Source organism: Cyprinodon tularosa, unplaced genomic scaffold (genome assembly GCF_016077235.1).
Source record: "Cyprinodon tularosa strain WSP-4 unplaced genomic scaffold, ASM1607723v1 ctg335, whole genome shotgun sequence".
Lineage (NCBI taxonomy): Eukaryota > Metazoa > Chordata > Actinopteri > Cyprinodontiformes > Cyprinodontidae > Cyprinodon > Cyprinodon tularosa.
The window spans coordinates 400,343-417,918 of NW_024039047.1; the positions used below are offsets into that span (position 1 = coordinate 400,343).

The 17,576-nt window shown below is 36.9% G+C and overlaps 1 protein-coding gene across 2 annotated transcripts; it reads right to left on the reverse strand.

The window, feature by feature from the left end:
* Positions 1–1,236: 1,236 nt before the first annotated feature.
* nmi (N-myc (and STAT) interactor) lies at positions 1,237–13,215 on the reverse strand. 2 transcript variants are annotated; one of them, XM_038294130.1, is made up of 9 exons: positions 13,055–13,215; positions 12,790–12,846; positions 10,172–10,330; positions 9,980–10,096; positions 9,628–9,802; positions 6,574–6,680; positions 4,048–4,234; positions 3,167–3,270; positions 1,237–2,136 (listed from the first exon to the last, which is right to left on the reverse strand). In XM_038294130.1, exons 2-9 carry the CDS (start codon positions 12,832–12,834, stop codon positions 1,933–1,935), a joined length of 1,098 nt encoding a protein of 365 aa, XP_038150058.1. In that variant the 5' UTR covers positions 12,835–12,846; positions 13,055–13,215; the 3' UTR covers positions 1,237–1,932. The 2 variants fall into 2 exon arrangements, with proteins under 2 accessions (XP_038150058.1, XP_038150059.1); XM_038294131.1 differs by having other exon boundaries at positions 12,790–12,837; positions 13,055–13,212.
* Between the last annotated feature and the right edge of the window lie 4,361 nt (positions 13,216–17,576).

Genomic DNA, 17,576 nt, shown 5'->3' on the forward strand with positions numbered 1-17,576 from the left:
TCTCCTCTATTAATGAGGAGAAATATGCTGCTCTTACTTTACAAAGGGTCCTCTTATACAGGAGTAAACTATTTTTCCAGACTAGGCAGGATTTCCCGTAGGCCGGTGGAGCGATATTTTCTCACCAGTTTCCTATCATTTTGCTTCAAAGTGCGCAGCTCTGCATTAAACCAAGGAGCCAGCTTTCTATTTTTAACGGTTTTCATTTTCAAAGGGGTTGCATTGTCTAAGGCAGTACGCAGAGAACTAGCAACCCCATCAACAAAATCATCAACCTGTGAAGGGGAATAAACTAAGCTTTTGCACTCTGCAGCACTGCTCAGCGACACAGAGGAGAGAGAAAGTGAAACAAAACTTGAAGGAGTTGCCTCATTTATGCTTACGTAATCCTCCTGCTGCAGCCAGGTTTCTGTAAGGCAACATAAATCAATGTGATTATTACAAATCAAGTCATTAACTAGCAGACTTTCAGAGGAAAGAGATCTTATATCAAACAGACCACATTTAATCGTTATTTTAATTTTAATTAGATTATCATGATTTACTCCTTTGGGAATCTTTGCTAATTTATTAGATTTTGGTCGTGGGCAAGACACTATCTGGAAGGAGTAAACAGTGGGTAACAGTAGAGAAGCTGCAGAGACGTGTGTTAAACTATGACTCTGCTTCCTGGTCTGCACCCTGAGTGGTCAGGGTTTTGGAGGACTAATAAATTTGGCCAGATTCCTAGAAAGAAGAGCTGTACCATCCAAAGTGGGATGGATGCTGTCTCTCCGAATCAGACCAGGCTTTCCCCAAAAGGATTGCCAATTATTAATGTAGCCCATGTTGTTTTCAGGACACCACCTAAACAACCAGCGGTTGAATGACGACATGCGGCTAAACATGTCACACACTACTTGGCGTGGAACTTGCAACTAATGATTGTTTTTCCTTTTTGTTGCCATAAGAGTTACATGCCATTCTAAAAGCACAGGACAAAAACATTTTGCATTGATTAATTGATCCATTCTATGAATGGAGCAGTTTATACAATCATAATAAAGAAAGCATTTAAAAAAAAAAAACCTTTAAAAAATATGCAATGTTGAGTTCCGGCAGAGATAAACATCCTTTTGTTTTCTTTATAGGCTACCTGCGTACTTTTTTTGGCAAATGTGACTTCTCATTTGAAGGAAATATTTTAACCAATTAACTTTGCAGTTTACCTAGAAGCATACACACAAACCAATGTGCTTCATAAGATCTCCATATTTTAATACACATCTTAAGCAAGAACATTTAAGCAGAAGATTAAACATGACAGCCCAAAAAAAATATATTTTTTTATGCAGTATGCAAACATTTGTCACAGATAAGAAAAAATGTTTTAAAGGTTAATAAAATATTGGTATCCAAAGGACATAGACAATATACAAACAGCACAAAGTGCTGAGAAATTCAATGTCATAAAAACACCTTAAAAGACAGGATTTAAAGAGTTGATCTGCAGCGAAGCTTTATTTAGCAAGACCTGATATCCTTTTTTTCAACAGTGATTTAAGGGCTGCTAAACTGCCCCCTGAACCACAGACCACCAAACCTACAATATTTGCAGCTACGTCACACAATGATCTGCATTAAAATCAATTTGCTGAATTTAAAGATGATGTAAGATAGCTTCTGAATTTTAAGATATACATGGTTACTGGACAATGCTTGTCTGTTTTACATTTTACACTAATTGTTTATCTACATACTGTCTAAATGCTAAAGTAATTTCATGTTAATAGTAAAGTCATCTACAATCTAAAGTACATCTACTTTTCTAGATTCAAAGAAATATCAGCGAAACCAAACACTTCCAAGTCTTAAAACGGGTCATGGAGTCATACCCTTCCTGTCTTCCTGTAAACACACCTTTCTCCAGGAGTTGACCACTTCTACTTAACTTTAGTTGGCTATTTCCATTGTATCCTCACAAAAAAACGCCTGTAGAGTTTTTCCCTTAGAGATATATTTGATGCTCTCAATTTCCCCACCACTGTTGTTTGGTTTTTGAAAATGAATTTCAAGGTGGTCCTGCAAGTCTTCCTCATCCTCCACATCTTCAATGCCTTCCAGAAGAATCGTTCGCTTGGATGAGCAACAAGATGTCTGAAATAAATGACAGAAATAAGATCGTCTTGCGTGAAAGAAGTTAAATATGCTGCAAAATTGAAACATTTCAAAGCATTAATTGATTATAGTGTGAAGTTATGGAGAACCATAGATAGTGGGAAGCATGGAGAACCTGACTTTAACCCCATTTTTCCACAGCGTCCAAAAAAGAAAATGGCAGCTTTAGACAAATAAAAATATGATTATGCACCAAATTATAAGGCGCAGGTCTTCTTGATTCCTCACTTCCATACCATTGATCCATTAATGCTGAATTCTCTCGCAGTTGCTTTTTTCCCATGTTCTACTGTTGACTGATAGCCTTACGTTTGAAGTCCATATCTCTTGCCAGGTGCCATTATGGGTTCCTTATACAAAGACTGTAATATTATTTTGAAGCAAAGAATGTGCTTCCGACTACAGTAGCCATAATACTATAAGCACTGTGGCTTTATAGTTTGAAAATGTATACTAAAACTTTTTGACAGAGCACTGTGTAAGTCATAAAGTTGCTTTGAGGTTCAAGTACAGCCATAATGAATCCATTTGTAAGTCACTCCAGATTAATATTGAGAAAATAAGCATTTTAAGTTCCCTTATAGTGCAGGAAATACGGTTAATAGTGCAATTACTATAGCAAATACAGACTGTGTATGTTCATTGATTCTGATTTGGAATCCCTCTCCTTAGGAGGTCATCTAACATGGCTTGATAAATTGATAAACACTTTGGACTTGAAAAGGACTTTTATACCAATAAAATAATCAGTTTGGACTCGAGCTGTTTAATTTGAAAAATACATCCATGTTACAATGAATCCAACCTGTAGCATGAATATTGGCGAATTACTACTCCTCCTCATCTGATAAGAGCTAAGATTATACTGAACAATAATACTGCCTTAACCATCCATTCTGTATAGTTTGAAAGAAAACATTTACAGTATGAATGGTTGAAAAGAATATCGATATTAAGCATTGTTAAAACTAAACAGAACCTTTAGTAATATGAGCGTATTGTGTCTTACCTGAAACTTTTCCAACTTGTACTCATATGCTGGTCCAACCTCAACTTTAACCTCAGATTTCAGATTTATTTTGTACATTCCTTTCATGGCCAACTTCCCAGCAACTACACCAATACACAAACACACACAAAAAGACAATATTTCAGCATTAAAACATAATTTAGTTTAATTTTGTCAATATGTCAGGCTCTTTAACGTATGTTTATTTGTATTCACTCAAAACTTGGTTGGGGCTCCTTATGCATAAAACTGCTTTGGTGGGACTAGAGGATAAGCCTTTGGTTCCATTCAGATGTAATGGAAGCCCAGGCTGCTCTTAAAGTGGATTCAGGTCTCCCATATTGTTGAATCTGGTGCTTTTTATTTTTTTGACTAGAGCCAAAGGATTCTCTCTGGAATTTAGCTCTGGCCGATTTGCAGACCATTGATAGACAATTACAGGAGATTTACTTGATTCACTAAATGTTCCTTTACAAGCTCAATTTAAAGCACAGCTACTTTATATTAAAATATTATTACATCTGCTTTGGTTTGTATTTACGGTGGGTCTGGTGGGTATCATAGAGGTAAATATAGCTCTTCCTGTATTAATGTCTGTGGTGAAGAAAGTTAGCTTTTCCATGTTTAATTTTCCTTTAGTCTTTATATTGTCTTCAACTATCCACGTAGAGCCCTCTCTGGATTCCTTGAAGGTCCTGACCATTTTCCTATTACCTGGATTTTAAGTCCTCGACATTATCTAGGGAGCTGTTACCTGTCATGCAGACTTCAAAGTAAATGGGGAAAAAATGACACAGCATTTTATATGGTTTTACTACAGCAGTATTTCAGTTTGGGATCTAGAGGACAGAGAGAGAAGGGGGTGAAGTGAAGAGTCATACCTCCAGGTTTCAAAAAAACGATGGTCCCTGTTCGTGTGTTGACGTCATAATCAACACTCTCCACTTCTCCACCTCCCCTGCTTGGTTTAGAAAAGCTTATTTCCAGGCGGTCCTTCACTCTGTCCTCTGACATTGCAGGGGGGATGTCGAATACTTTGAGCTCTTTTCTGGAAACATCCAACTTTACCTACACAGATAAAATATAATTGTTGCCAAAAGCTAAAGTTTGATTTAAAAAAAAAAAGTACTAGAGTTAAAAAATTAAACAATATTCTTTACTGTTTAATATCTGGACAGATGGTTTTATACAGACTCTGTTTACATTTCTTTGATCCCAAAAAACAGGACAATTGTGGCTATTTAATCAATGTAGTGAGACCTGTATGTGTTATGTGACCTTCAAAGATATTTCATGTTGGTCTACAATAAATAATCTAAGTATAATGAGGTGAAAACAATTAAATCGAAAGCAAAAGGATAGAAAAACAAAACGGACATTAGGTAATCCTAATTATGTTCCACACCCTTTATGATTATGCCACAGAGTAGACCTTTGTCCCTCTTTTCTACAGCCCAACAAGTCAAGCAACAACAAAGAAACACTTATTATTTTTCTGCTTTGTTCTGACCCATTAATACATTACGTTCCAAAACTCCTGCTTTAAAACTATCACAAATTCAATTAGGTTTACAGTTAATTATAATTGAAGTTCTTTTCATCAGTTCATGCTTTAATATAACTCATGTTTCCAAACAGCACAGGGAAATTGGCAGCACACCAAATTTTTCTCCACCAACTGTTGACTGAACTTGTTTCTTAATGATATTTTTATTGTGGATTAAACCAGCTCTGTTCACATCATTATCAGATAATGTGAAAGATCAGGAACTAAACAGAAAGAAAAATAAGTCTGAGTTTGTTTAAACTAACTACACAGTTCTAAAGATCAAATATTTGATTGAACCCACAAATTGAATTGGAGGGACCGAAAAGTTAGGTACTTTGGCTTGGCAAATAAACATGGTTCCCTATTTAAAAAAATCTTATAGAGTTAGAATTCTCTCAGAGGCTTTAGTAAAATCAGTTCTCAGTTTTGGCAGTTGTAAGAAATAAAAAATTCAATTGTTCTACACATTTTGGGTTAGACCATGACTAAACCAATGTTGCATCTTTAACTTTGGGGAAAATGTGAAATTAATGCAGCATTTAACTGCTGCTTTTGCCTAAGAATACCTTTATCTATTATAATAATGATCCATGCTAATTGTTTAATCTGCACAAAAATAGAGTGTCTTTCTAAACTTTGCAAATATCAATCAGTTAAGCATCGAAACCTTAAACCAGGTCAGCCTGGGTACCTTAACCTCAGCTTTCAGATCAAATTAGTTCCTGAAACTATCTCTGAACATGTCTATTTGCCTTTATGTGTTCAAATTTGTATCTGACCTACAGTGTTATTTTAAGTTATCATAAAGTTATGTTTTTAGTATATCATTTATGAATTAGTGAAATATTACTTTCCAAAGTGGATAATTATCTATTAAACTAGAAATCTTTCGGAAATAAAATATAGTTTTACTGAACCTCTTGATGGTATTACTTTATTTAAGACAAAAGTAGGTCGATATAAAAAAAATACTTGACTGATATTACTGGGATATATCTTTTTACAGTAATATCTGCATAATCTCTGCTATGTTGGGTTTTTCCAAATATATAATTATGGTCCCAGCCCAGCGCTGCTAGAAGCACACTGCACTGATGCTGAATGATATCCTGATCAGTATCTGGGAGGAGACACCCCAAGATCTCATACAATACACACTCCAATGTTGTCAGGCGTTCATACAAGCACATGGGAACCATACAAACTACAAAAACTGGACCAGCCAAACACATCCATTTTTTAGCTTATCGTGGGTTGATCATTTTATATCGGTATCCATTTCTTCCTACCAATAGTGTTGATATCCATCAGGGATTTTTTCAACCGAGGTCTGATGTATATTAAAAGTGTTGCTTCTTTGGATTCCTCTTATTTGTTTGGAGTAGTGTATAAATTAGATTAATTCAAATTAATCACATATTAAACCGGGAGTTTAATACCAAACCAGTTGTAATTTTACTCAAATGACTGAGGTAGACTTAATGGTCCCAAAATCTTATATGTATAAGCAAAGTACATTAGCTGTAGCTTGTGAACGTAACATTTAAAAACAAAAGAGATTCTGAAATCATTAAGTTTAAAGTAAGTTAAAAAAAAGGGAACAAAATGAACAAATGCACTCTTAAATTTTTAGATATTTTGAAAAATATACAACCAACCCTACTTTTGATCAAAACGCATTGAAAAACCCAGAGAAAGATGGTCACTTTGTTTTAATTTTTATATATTTTCCTTCTTTTTGGTGATTTTTCTTTTAAGATGTTTGTTCGGTTTATTTTTGTTTAAAAGTGCTCAAGAAATATTAAACGAATCATCAGTGGTTCTTTTTTAAAGGTAAACTGTAAAAAAAAAAAAGTACCTCAAATTTCACAGCAGTATCCAAGCTGATGCCTTTGGGTTTCACATCCAAGGTGGCTTTCTCACAGGACACGCGGCAGTTCGCCAGCCTCAGGATTTGATGAGCAACTAAAAAGTGGGCAGCATGATGGAAAACATTTTATTTATAAACTTAGTGAGAAAACACTGTTTCGTGTTTAATAAAAGGTTGAAAGAGTCAGTAGAATCACATGATTTTTTTCTACTTTTGATAAACCATCTTTACTGTCTTAGTAATTAAAACTAATATCTATCATCCTGTCAGGCTGAAAATTCATCGGTGCAAAAATAATCACCAAGATAAAACATTGCAAACAGAATTTTTTTAATAATAAAAATGCATTCTACTATGAATGCACCATGTTTTATAAAAGAAATACAGCATAGCAAATCTATTTCTTGTCCATCTACTTTCTTTTACCTTGATTAAATTCTTTTTTTCACTGCATGAATTCGACCCCATCAGTATTTAACTACCGTATTTTTACGACTATAAGGTGCACTTAAACGTCTTTTTTTCCCCTCAAAATGTGCAGTGCGCCCTTTGCTGCGGTGCGCCTTATGTGTGTTGTAACTGCGACTTTTGAGACCACCTCATTGAGGAGATGATGAAAGAGTGGCTGAATGTAAGGAGACCAGGTGTTTTTTTTCCACTCATCACCATCGCTGTTAATATGTGACTCCATGTGTGCCCATCTCACAGCTGATGTGAAAAACATGGGGAAACAAATTAACGCTGTGCTCGCTGTTCAACCGCTCGACATCGGTGTGAACGGGACGCAGCAGGTGCAGCAGAAGCAGCGAGTTTACATGCAAAGTCAATGGTTGACGCGCGTATAGGTGCAGCAAAAGGTCCCGCAGCGCGTTTTGAGCAGCAGGAGCGTTTAAGCATCTGCCAACGCGCTGCTGCTGCCCGAGATGGAAAAATTTAAGTTTTGCTGCTGGACGCGCCGCATCAACCAATCAGAGAAGCTGATCTGGGAGCTAACAGCGAGACAGACACAGCGCTCTGATGACATGATCTTAACGCAAATGAAAAGGGCTGGATGGATGAGGAGATGATGAAAGCGTGGCTGAGGGAGGTGTATGTGAGGAGACCAGGTGTTTTTTTCCACGCATCACCATCGCTGTTAATCTGTGACTCCATGCGTACCCGTCTCACAGCTGATGAGAAAAACATGGTGAATCAAATGGACGCTTTGCTCACCGTTATCCCGGGGGTCTGACAAAGGAACTTCAACCGCTCGACATCGGTGTGAAGCGGCCGTTCAAAGTAGCCTAAGGCTGCGAGCGGCGTGGGAGCGATGGATGACAGACGGAGACCACAGTTTCACGATAAGTGGAAGGCAGCGCCGGGCAAGTTACGCCACCGTTTGCGGATGGATTGTAGATGCTTGGACTAACGTGTCTGCTGGCTCTGTTGTTCAAGCTTTCGCAAAAGCCGGCATTATTTCTGAGGAGCCGCGCTGCACGGAAAGTCACTCTGACAGCGAAGAAGGGGAAATTGGCATGTCTGATTTAGCGCAACTGTTTAATTCAGTTTTGCTCCCGCTCTATTTTTCTACCCGAAAACTTAATTCAACAGCAGCCTCTGGGCCGGGTGTCCTCCGGGTTCACCGCGGTGGCTGGCAGGTGTTTTTCATCTAAATAATCTAAATCTTGCAGCTATATTTGCTTTGATCAGTGGGAATAAAGTAGTTTTAATATGTTTTTAAGTGAGAAAGTCCACCTGAAAACTTCATAATTGCAGTCAGTTCATCCAGATTATCTATTTCTGTCGGTGGCGCTCAGACCCCCACATACCAGCGGTACACCGACAGTAGAAATCCCTTCAACAGCAGCCTCTAGGCCGGGTAGCCTCCAGGTTCACCGCGGCTGCTGGCAGGTGTTTTTCATCTAAATAATTTAAACTGCAGGCACCAGGATACCGGTAATAAAAGCGAACATATTCCGTCGGCAGGTTTCAGGATTTTAAGTTAATTTAGGAGTGATCATCTGCGATGTGTCTGTCTCACAGCCAGCACCCAGGTTTGATTAATACTTTGTAATAAATACATGAATAAAGCACAGTCATACTCAGTTTTGCCCCCGCTGTATTTTTAAATACGCAGTAGAGGTATTTAAAAACGCGCCCTATAGTCCGGTGCGCCTTATGTGTGTGTTAAATACAGAAATGGGACACATAACTGAGAGTGCGCCTTTTAGTACGGTGCGCCATATGGTCGTGAAAATATGGTAAATGCACATGTGGGATAATGAGATAACTCCCATAGAACGCATGCTGCGGCTGTGTTTTTAGGAGTTTGTGTATCATTCCATCTGTGCACAGGTTAACTTTAAAAAGTTATGAACGAATTTTAATGACTTTTTTTTACCAAAGGTGCACCTTAGTTAAAGGAACAATCAGTTATATTTTACTGATGATCTAGATCACCATTTAGATCCAGCATTTTTTGAAAGATTCAATGAATCCAGGTTTTAACTTAAGGAGGAAATAACAATATGTAGGGGAGATGTGCTTCTTGGCGGAGGTCTGCGCTCTCTGACTGCTTTTCTATGAAAGACCTGTAGCTGTGATTTATTTTCTTAGTCTATTCTCTTAAGAAGCATCAACATTTTACAGAAAACTGCCAATGATGGAGTTAAGTAATCTGTGCTGTTCCTGAACACTTCTGTGTAATGGGCTTAATGTGTATCAAAGGCAGATTTTAAAAACATGTTGATGAATTAGACATGGATGGGGTTCAGATTTTAAAAATGTAGCTTCAGAGGGAGTGTAGGGAGAAGCTTTACTCATTGTGTGATAAACCTGTTCCCTTTCAGTTACCATTAACTCTTCTTCCTCCTCTAGGGCAGGCAGGGGGCACATTATGATATCTAGCCCTGGAAAGTTATCTCTTCAGAGTCTGCAACTGACTCTAAACCTGGATGAGATCTAAGGATGTGTTCTTTTCACAGGCCCCCTTTCCCTACTCTGCTGCTCAGATCTCACATGAAACCACATTTATAAGAAAAAAAGTAATTAAATCCTGCTTACCTTTCTCTTCCTCAAATGTGATGAGAGCCTGTCCTCCCCGTAGAAGCACTGCACCTCTCTGACTGATGGTAAATACTTCTCTAATGGACTGACCGCTGTCATCTCTATCCTCCTCCTCCCCTTCCGGGACACGAGCCAGAAACTTCACATCTGTCTTTGGAATCTGGGCACAAATCTTGATAAGAAATACAGTTAGTTTTAATATCATCTGTGATAAGTATATATCTGATATAAATACCCTTTTTTTTAAATCATAAACCAGGAATCGATATGCTTAGGAAGGATAAGTGACTAAGAACAAGGAATAAACTCTTTAGTTGAAACCGACAGAAATAGTAGTTTTTATTCTCACCTTGAATCTTTGCTTCAGTTTGGAAGTCTCAGCTTGCTGAGCCTCCAGTTCAGCTTTACTTCTTTTCAGTTTCTCCAGAATATCTTGTTTGCATTTAGACAGCTTCTTGATTTCATCCTTAAAAGTGATCAAATATGCATTATTATTTCCTTCCTCCCAAAAACCTGTCATTGTATAAAAGGTTGGACATACCTGCACCATGTCCAGCTGTTGTTTGAAATCTTTCTGGCAAGACTCCTGTTTTTTAGCAAGTGCCATCATCTCTTGCTGAGCATTTGTCTTGGCGTCATCTGCTTCCATTTTTTCAAGAAGGATTCTGGCTTTGATATCATCAGCTTTCTCCACTTTAGCCTGTATATGCACATAAGCATGTTAGGTATTTCTACTGTAATTAAGGACTGTGAATTCCCTGCTGTTCATTTTCCATTGTTTCCTACAACCTAAACCTAAACCTGACTAAAACCCTGAACCTAACCCAGAGCAATTCCAATTCCTATAGGCTGGTGTTCTGCAACCTTTAAATGCTAAATGGCTTATATGTATATATAGCTTTACTTATAATATAACTTTGGTCAAGTCAGGAGACTTGAGCAAAGCTCTTTACACTCCATTCAGCCATTCACACAAAAACACTCCAATGGTGGAAATTGACCTCACTGCTATATACAGGTACCACCAGCCCACCAGTAGGGCTTAAATTATTCATCTGACTAATTATTATTAATCAATTATTTAATAAAATGTTCAACTAATTTAGTAATCAGTTTATCGTTAACTAGAGTGTAGAGACTCTAAAACATGTCTTTAGCTGACACAGCAACCCGACAGTCATAGCAAAATAATTGAAAAAAAATGCTAACTTTTGCATTAAAGATAAAAAAAAAAAAAAATTTTGTCTGTCAGTATGTTCTATCCAGAACTCCTCAAGTGGAAAATGTTAGTTTCACTTAATTTCGTACAGAGTCTTCTTTAGGGAACCTTTTGCACCCGATTTGCAAAACGATTTATATGTCGTTTATTTTTTTCGTTTAATTGATTTGCAAAATAATCATTAGTAGCAGCCATACCCACTACCATTAGATGTTTCCTCAGCTCAACATCAAAATTATTATTTGAATATTAAGAAGACGCTGGATGAAGTGATTGCATACTGAGGAGGTAATTCAGCTATTTCTTTCAGTAGTGTTGGACAAAGGATGAATCTAGAAGTTGCAGGACACTGACTCTCAAGAACTTGAATTGCCCTCCCTGAACCTAACCCAAACTCAATTTAAATATTAGGAAAAAAATAATGGCTACCAATACTTTTTTTAATATAAAATGAAATGGTTGTTATTCATGTTTGCTATAGCAGTTTTAAGAGCTGCTATAAAATCTACCCCCATAGAAAAAAAAAAAGGTCTCAAATATAGCTCTGATTCCTTCAACCGGCTTCTTACTTTGAGTTAGCAGGTTCTTCTTGTTCCAATATTATGGTGAAACAGTAGACAGTAGTACGTGACAACTACTTTAGGGGTCATCAAAATCTCAGAGTAGGTCGGAGTCTTCAACAATCGGGCCTTATTCTTGCTGGAAGGAATATCTATAGTCATGTTTTATTTACAGTGTATAGTAAAGTATGGCCAAACATACAGAAAAGGCTCTATTCTAAGTCTCACTCAAATACTGTTTCTTTACTCTTTAACCACCACTGTTCCCAACAACCTCAACAAGTTGTTACATCCATGCTGATTTTGTGCATTTTCTACCTTAGTCCGTTAAATAACATGCTGCTGTCATTTTGCACATCTCTAATGTTGCTGCTATTTTCAAATATCCATTATTGTAAAAATGTCCATAGCTGCATATTGGTTATTTATTCTCCGGGTGCAGTTTTTATATTGTTAAAACACTTTACAGTAAAGAATTTCAATCTTTCAAACTCTCAACTATTATGTTATGTGATTGTTATACTTTTTTCTAAGGTCCACATTTATGTGGCCATTTTTTATTCTATAAACTTTTTGCTTCTGTAACAACAGAATTTCCCCCATTGTGGGACAATAAAGAGATTTTCTGTTCTATTCTATTCTTATCTAGGAAGTAGGAATGCAAAAAGAAAAGTAGAAAGAGAGTACAAAAATTAGACAGTAAGAGATTTCATACTTGCTAAATAAAACTTGTACTTGTGTACAAAACCTTTTCACTTGAGGAGTTCTGGATAGAGCATGCTTGTACTTGTGACAGTGTAATGACAATAAAGTTGAATTTTATTCTATTCTATTCTAAAACAAACTGAACTGAAATGCTAGAATGAATCATAAAGATACCAAAATATATGGTCGTTTGAAAAAAAAATGAATATTAGAATATGCACAATGCATATCAACCAAGTTTGACAGAAAACAGCTGATAAATTGTCACTAATACCGTAAACGAGTAACTTAAAACCAACATTTAACACGTTATGAACATTTTTCTTTTTAAAGAGGATCAAATCCTACGGCTTCAGTCCTTTTTTAAAACACCAGCAAAAATCCCAACATCTGGTTTACTAATGAAATTATGCTGATTAGTTTAGTCTAAGACTCTGATAAATCTGCGCCACCTAAAGCACCCTGGGCAAGTTCAGAGTCTGGCTTAAAACATAAATCAGTTGTTTATAGCGCCCCCATCTGTGCGATTATGTAACCACTGTTCAAAACCGAAACGAAAACCAACCAAACAGCAGCTTTTGTGTTGAATTTAGTTATTATTATGATCATTATTATTATTGACTGGACATAAAAAGGTAGAGGCGGTATTTTAGACACAAAGATGCCATTTTTCACCTTCAGTTCTTTCAGCTCCTTCCTCGCTTCTTCAAGCTTCTCCATCTTCTAAATATTCTTCATTCGATGAGGAAAAAATTATGAAGAGGAAAAAGTGAATAAATAGTTAGAAAAACCGACCTTCAGAAGCTCCCAGACCTGAACAGATGAATAATCTCCAGGATCAAACTTTGTTCTCTTAATTAGTGCTGTCTGCCATAAGCCACGGAAACGAAACTTAACCATTATGTTGGTTAAATACATAATAAAAGGTGATCAGTCCTACCTTTGCTGATGGTGGTTTCTGGTTTTCGTTAAATCTTCTTATCTTTTATTTTTTGAGGGTTAGAAAAGTATCAAAGTTCTTTATAGGCTGAAGAATAAACACCTTGCGCTGTGGTGCGGGGAGGAACTGCGCCCTGACGTCACACTCTGCTCTCCGATGATCAGTTCGGTCCAGCCTCACGCGCATATATACGGATTCATATTCATGGTGCATTCAGCTGCGCCTCGGACATCAAAAGACTTGCTCAAGACTTATTGAAGAATCTTATTTATAATTGCTGATAGGCAGGGGCGGATTTAGGAAATTTGGGGCCCTAGGCAAAGACAGGCAGGGGGCCCCCTGAGAAGAAAACTCATAAAACAGACCCATTCTACAGATAGAGAAATGTTAATAGAATAGACATCCATTATTTGTTCTAGGTTTTGTCCCTCTCTTCTTGTCCTTTTTCCCTCTCTATTTATCAGCGTTCTGATGGCATTTTAGCCAAAGGATTTTTATCAAAAACATAATTAATGTGCACAAATAAGGAATAGTTGTATTAACAATACATGTAAATAGAGTTTTATGGGGCCCCCAGGAACTTGGGGCCCTAGGCACCTGCCTATTATTGCCTAATGGTAAATCCCCCCCTGCTGATAGGTTTTATTTCCTAAATTGATTCAGCTGAATGAACCATATGCAACACTTCAGACACTCTTGTTCTGTTTTTTTTTATTCTTTAATTTTTCAAGCTTATTAAGCACATATGGATCATTCATGAGGTTATTTTGTTGCAGTGTTTCTCCATTGATAATGACTTAAAGCTACAGTGTGTAATAATTACAGGGATATGCAGTCAGAAATGTAATATATATTATACATAACTATGTTATTTATCATCATCTACGAGCTAAGCCTCTTAACCTTAATATTTGCGTTGCCTTAGAATTCGTTATTTATAATTACATAGGAGCGGGTCTCGCAGCCATGGAGGCAGACATCTTTGCGCTACGGCAGCACAGAGTCAACAAACTAGCGATTGCAAGATCGCCCATTACGGGTATATTTATTATCTTAAGTCTACATGAAATCTATACCCTACACAGACTAATGAAATACTATCTGTAAAATTATCTATGTAAACAAACCTCATCACTTGCGAAGGTAGGTGATGTGGACGTCGTGGTATGAGGTGCCCCCAGGGACATAAATCAGAATTAACTTGCATATACACATATTAAATTACACTCTTGCATATAATATACTGAAAACCTCACACAAACACTAGTAAAAAGCTCTCACATAAACTAGTGAAAACATTGTCCTCTTATATAATCTACTCAAAAGCTCTCATACAAAGTAGTGAGAACTGTTCATATAAACTGGTGAAAAGCTTTACCTTTCATACACACTACTAGAAAGCTTTCATATACACTATTAAAAAGCTCTCATATACACTACTACAACGCTCTCATATACACTATTAGAAAGCTCTCATATACACTATTAGAACGCTCTCATATACACTATTAGAACGCTCTCATAAACACTATTAGAACGCTCTCATATACACTATTAGAACGCTCTCATTAACACTATTAGAACGCTCTCATATACACTATTAGAAAGCTCTCATATACACTATTAGAACACTCTCATAAACACTATTAGAACGCTCTCATATACACTATTAGAACGCTCTCATTAACACTATTAGAACGCTCTCATATACACTATTAGAACACTCTCATAAACACTATTAGAACGCTCTCATATACACTATTAGAAAGCTCTCATAAACACTATTAGAACGCTCTCATAAACACTATTAGAACGCTCTCATAAACACTATTAGAACGCTCTCATAAACACTATTAGAACGCTCTCATAAACACTATTAGAACGCTCTCATAAACACTATTAGAACGCTCTCATAAACACTATTAGAACGCTCTCATATACACTATTAGAACGCTCTCATACACGCTACTAGAAAGCTTTCATACACACTATTAGAAAGCTAAAATATATGGTCCCCCTCCTTTAATTTAGGCAAACATTGCTCAAATATCACCGAATCCAGATGGTTTGTTGTTGATGAAGAGAGGAATAAACACAGTTTAAGATTTGCAGCTAAATTAATTTGTTTCTATATTATGGAACTGCTATCAGGCACTTCCCATCATCTTATATCAGTAATAAAAAATTATAAATACAAATTTGGTATTTGGTGACTTGACTTTTATTTCTGTCAGGCTGAAGTGAAAAAACTTGGAAAGAGACTGATTCTCTTGGCGTTTAAAATAACAACACAAAACAGCATAAGAAAACCGCATTTATTTTTTTTTATTTTACAATTTTGTAAACAACAGCGGCTGATTAAACTAAATTTCTCACCTTGTATAATTTTACGACTTTTTATTTAACCAAGAAATGATCCGAAAGGCCTGGGAAATGATCAGATCCGCTTATGTGGCTTCAACGCGCGGCGCGCTCCCGACACAGGTGGAACAGATTTTCACATGGGAACAGAATTTCGCACAACACCGGAAAAGGATCTCTGTTGAAGCAAAAACATAAAAAATAAAGTCGAGTAATGCCCATGCTTCTGTGAGTTGTTTAGCGGATAGCTGAGCATGAATCAATAATTTTATTTGATACAATTTCGGCCGGAGATAGCACAAAATGTACGGAGCTAGCCAGAATGACATCCGTTTAAAACAACTTCCGGTGTAATGACGGTCCTTCCTGTTTCACTGAAACGCCTTCCGTTTCAACTGAAACACCTTCCGTTTCAACTGAAATCCGCTAATAGCTTTTCAGTAGTGTGTATGAGAGCTTTCTAGTAGCGTGTATGAGAGCGTTCTAATAGTGTATATGAGAGCGTTCTAATAGTGTATATGAGAGCGTTCTAATAGTGTTTATGAGAGCGTTCTAGTAGTGTATATGAGAGCTTTCTAATAGTGTATATGAGAGCGTTCTAATAGTGTATATGAGAGCGTTCTAATAGTGTTTATGAGAGCGTTCTAATAGTGTTTATGAGAGCGTTCTAGTAGTGTATATGAGAGCTTTCTAATAGTGTATATGAGAGCGTTCTAATAGTGTTTATGAGAGCGTTCTAATAGTGTATATGAGAGCGTTCTAATAGTGTATATGAGAGCTTTCTAATAGTGTATATGAGAGCGTTCTAGTAGTGTATATGAGAGCTTTTTAATAGTGTATATGAAAGCTTTCTAGTAGTGTGTATGAAAGGTAAAGCTTTTCACCAGTTTATATGAACAGTTCTCACTACTTTGTATGAGAGCTTTTGAGTAGATTATATAAGAGGTCAATGTTTTCACTAGTTTATGTGAGAGCTTTTTACTAGTGTTTGTGTGAGGTTTTCAGTATATTATATGGAAGAGTGTAATTTAATATGTGTATATGCAAGTTAATTCTGATTTATGTCCCTGGGGGCACCTCATATCGTGGAAGACATTTTGTCCCGTAACGCTCGCCGTACTGTTGGGGGGGAGAAGCGGTGGGGGGAGATGTTCATGTTAGTGCGGTCTGCAATCTGGACGTTAGATGTCGCTAAAATTACACACTGTAGCTTTAAATCTGATCTTCCAGCGCAATGCAAAGTAGCAGGTAAGGCCCACAAATAAGAAACTTTCTTTCAAATGCTCAATAAAATGTATCTAAAATAAGCTATATGTTAAATATACATTATAGAAATAAATGTATTTTTTTAAATATGTTTTTTGTAATAAATTAACTTATCATATCCATCCTTGTTTCATTTAGATTGTTAATAGTACTACACCCGGTACAGATCCCTAGGCCCTTGCTTATATAGACATTCAAAATTTCCCCACTTTCCTTGATGGACTCTAAAGAGAAGCACCATCTCCTGATCACGCCCTGTAATTCAGTGAAAGGGTGGAGTCAGAAAAGAAATATGAAAGAGGGGGTCACTCTAGTGGCTGGAAGTTGGAGGGGATTTTGCTGGGAGTTGCAGGGAAGTGGGCTGCTATTCAGCTGGTGTTTGACTGGGAAGGTTCATTTGAATGGCTGCTACTGTTTATATTTTTAGATAGTAGGAAGAAGCTTGAGTCCTTGGAGAAAACCCCAGAATCAATCCATCCAGGCATAGTGATAAATGAGCTGAAAAGCCAATCTAAAGATCTCAGAAAGTTGGACTACCAGCACCCATTGGCTATTAAAGCAGTTGGTTTCCATGGAAAATCTAGATATAAAGTGACAAGTGATTTCTCAAAAAAGTCACCCTAGGTGAACTTTTTCAACTGATCATCCTTACATTTTCTACAGCTTCAGTCAAGTCATTCCACTTGTGCTAAATTCAGTTGATTTCAGTTGGTTTAGCCTATTAGACTTGGATCCTATTTAAAAATGGCTGGTCAGATAACTTCTAACCAAGCTAATGGAGCTGAGATATACTGCAAAAGGAAATGGTCCGGAGTTGTGCAGAGCTATTTGGCATCAAATTGATTTATTAAGACCTGAGGCTAATATTGCTGCCAAAGGTGGATTGGCAAAGGCT

Excerpts from the sequence above, each read along its gene's own strand:
- nmi (XM_038294130.1), bottom strand. The coding sequence starts at position 12,834 with ATGGAGAAGCTTGAAGAAGCGAGGAAGGAGCTGAAAGAACTGAAG. Across the intron at positions 10,331-12,789 it reads AGGAGCTGAAAGAACTGAAG|GCTAAAGTGGAGAAAGCTGA; the intron begins GTGAAAAATGGC and ends GTGCATATACAG. Across the intron at positions 6,681-9,627 it reads CACATTTGAGGAAGAGAAAG|TTGCTCATCAAATCCTGAGG; the intron begins GTAAGCAGGATT and ends CCCACTTTTTAG.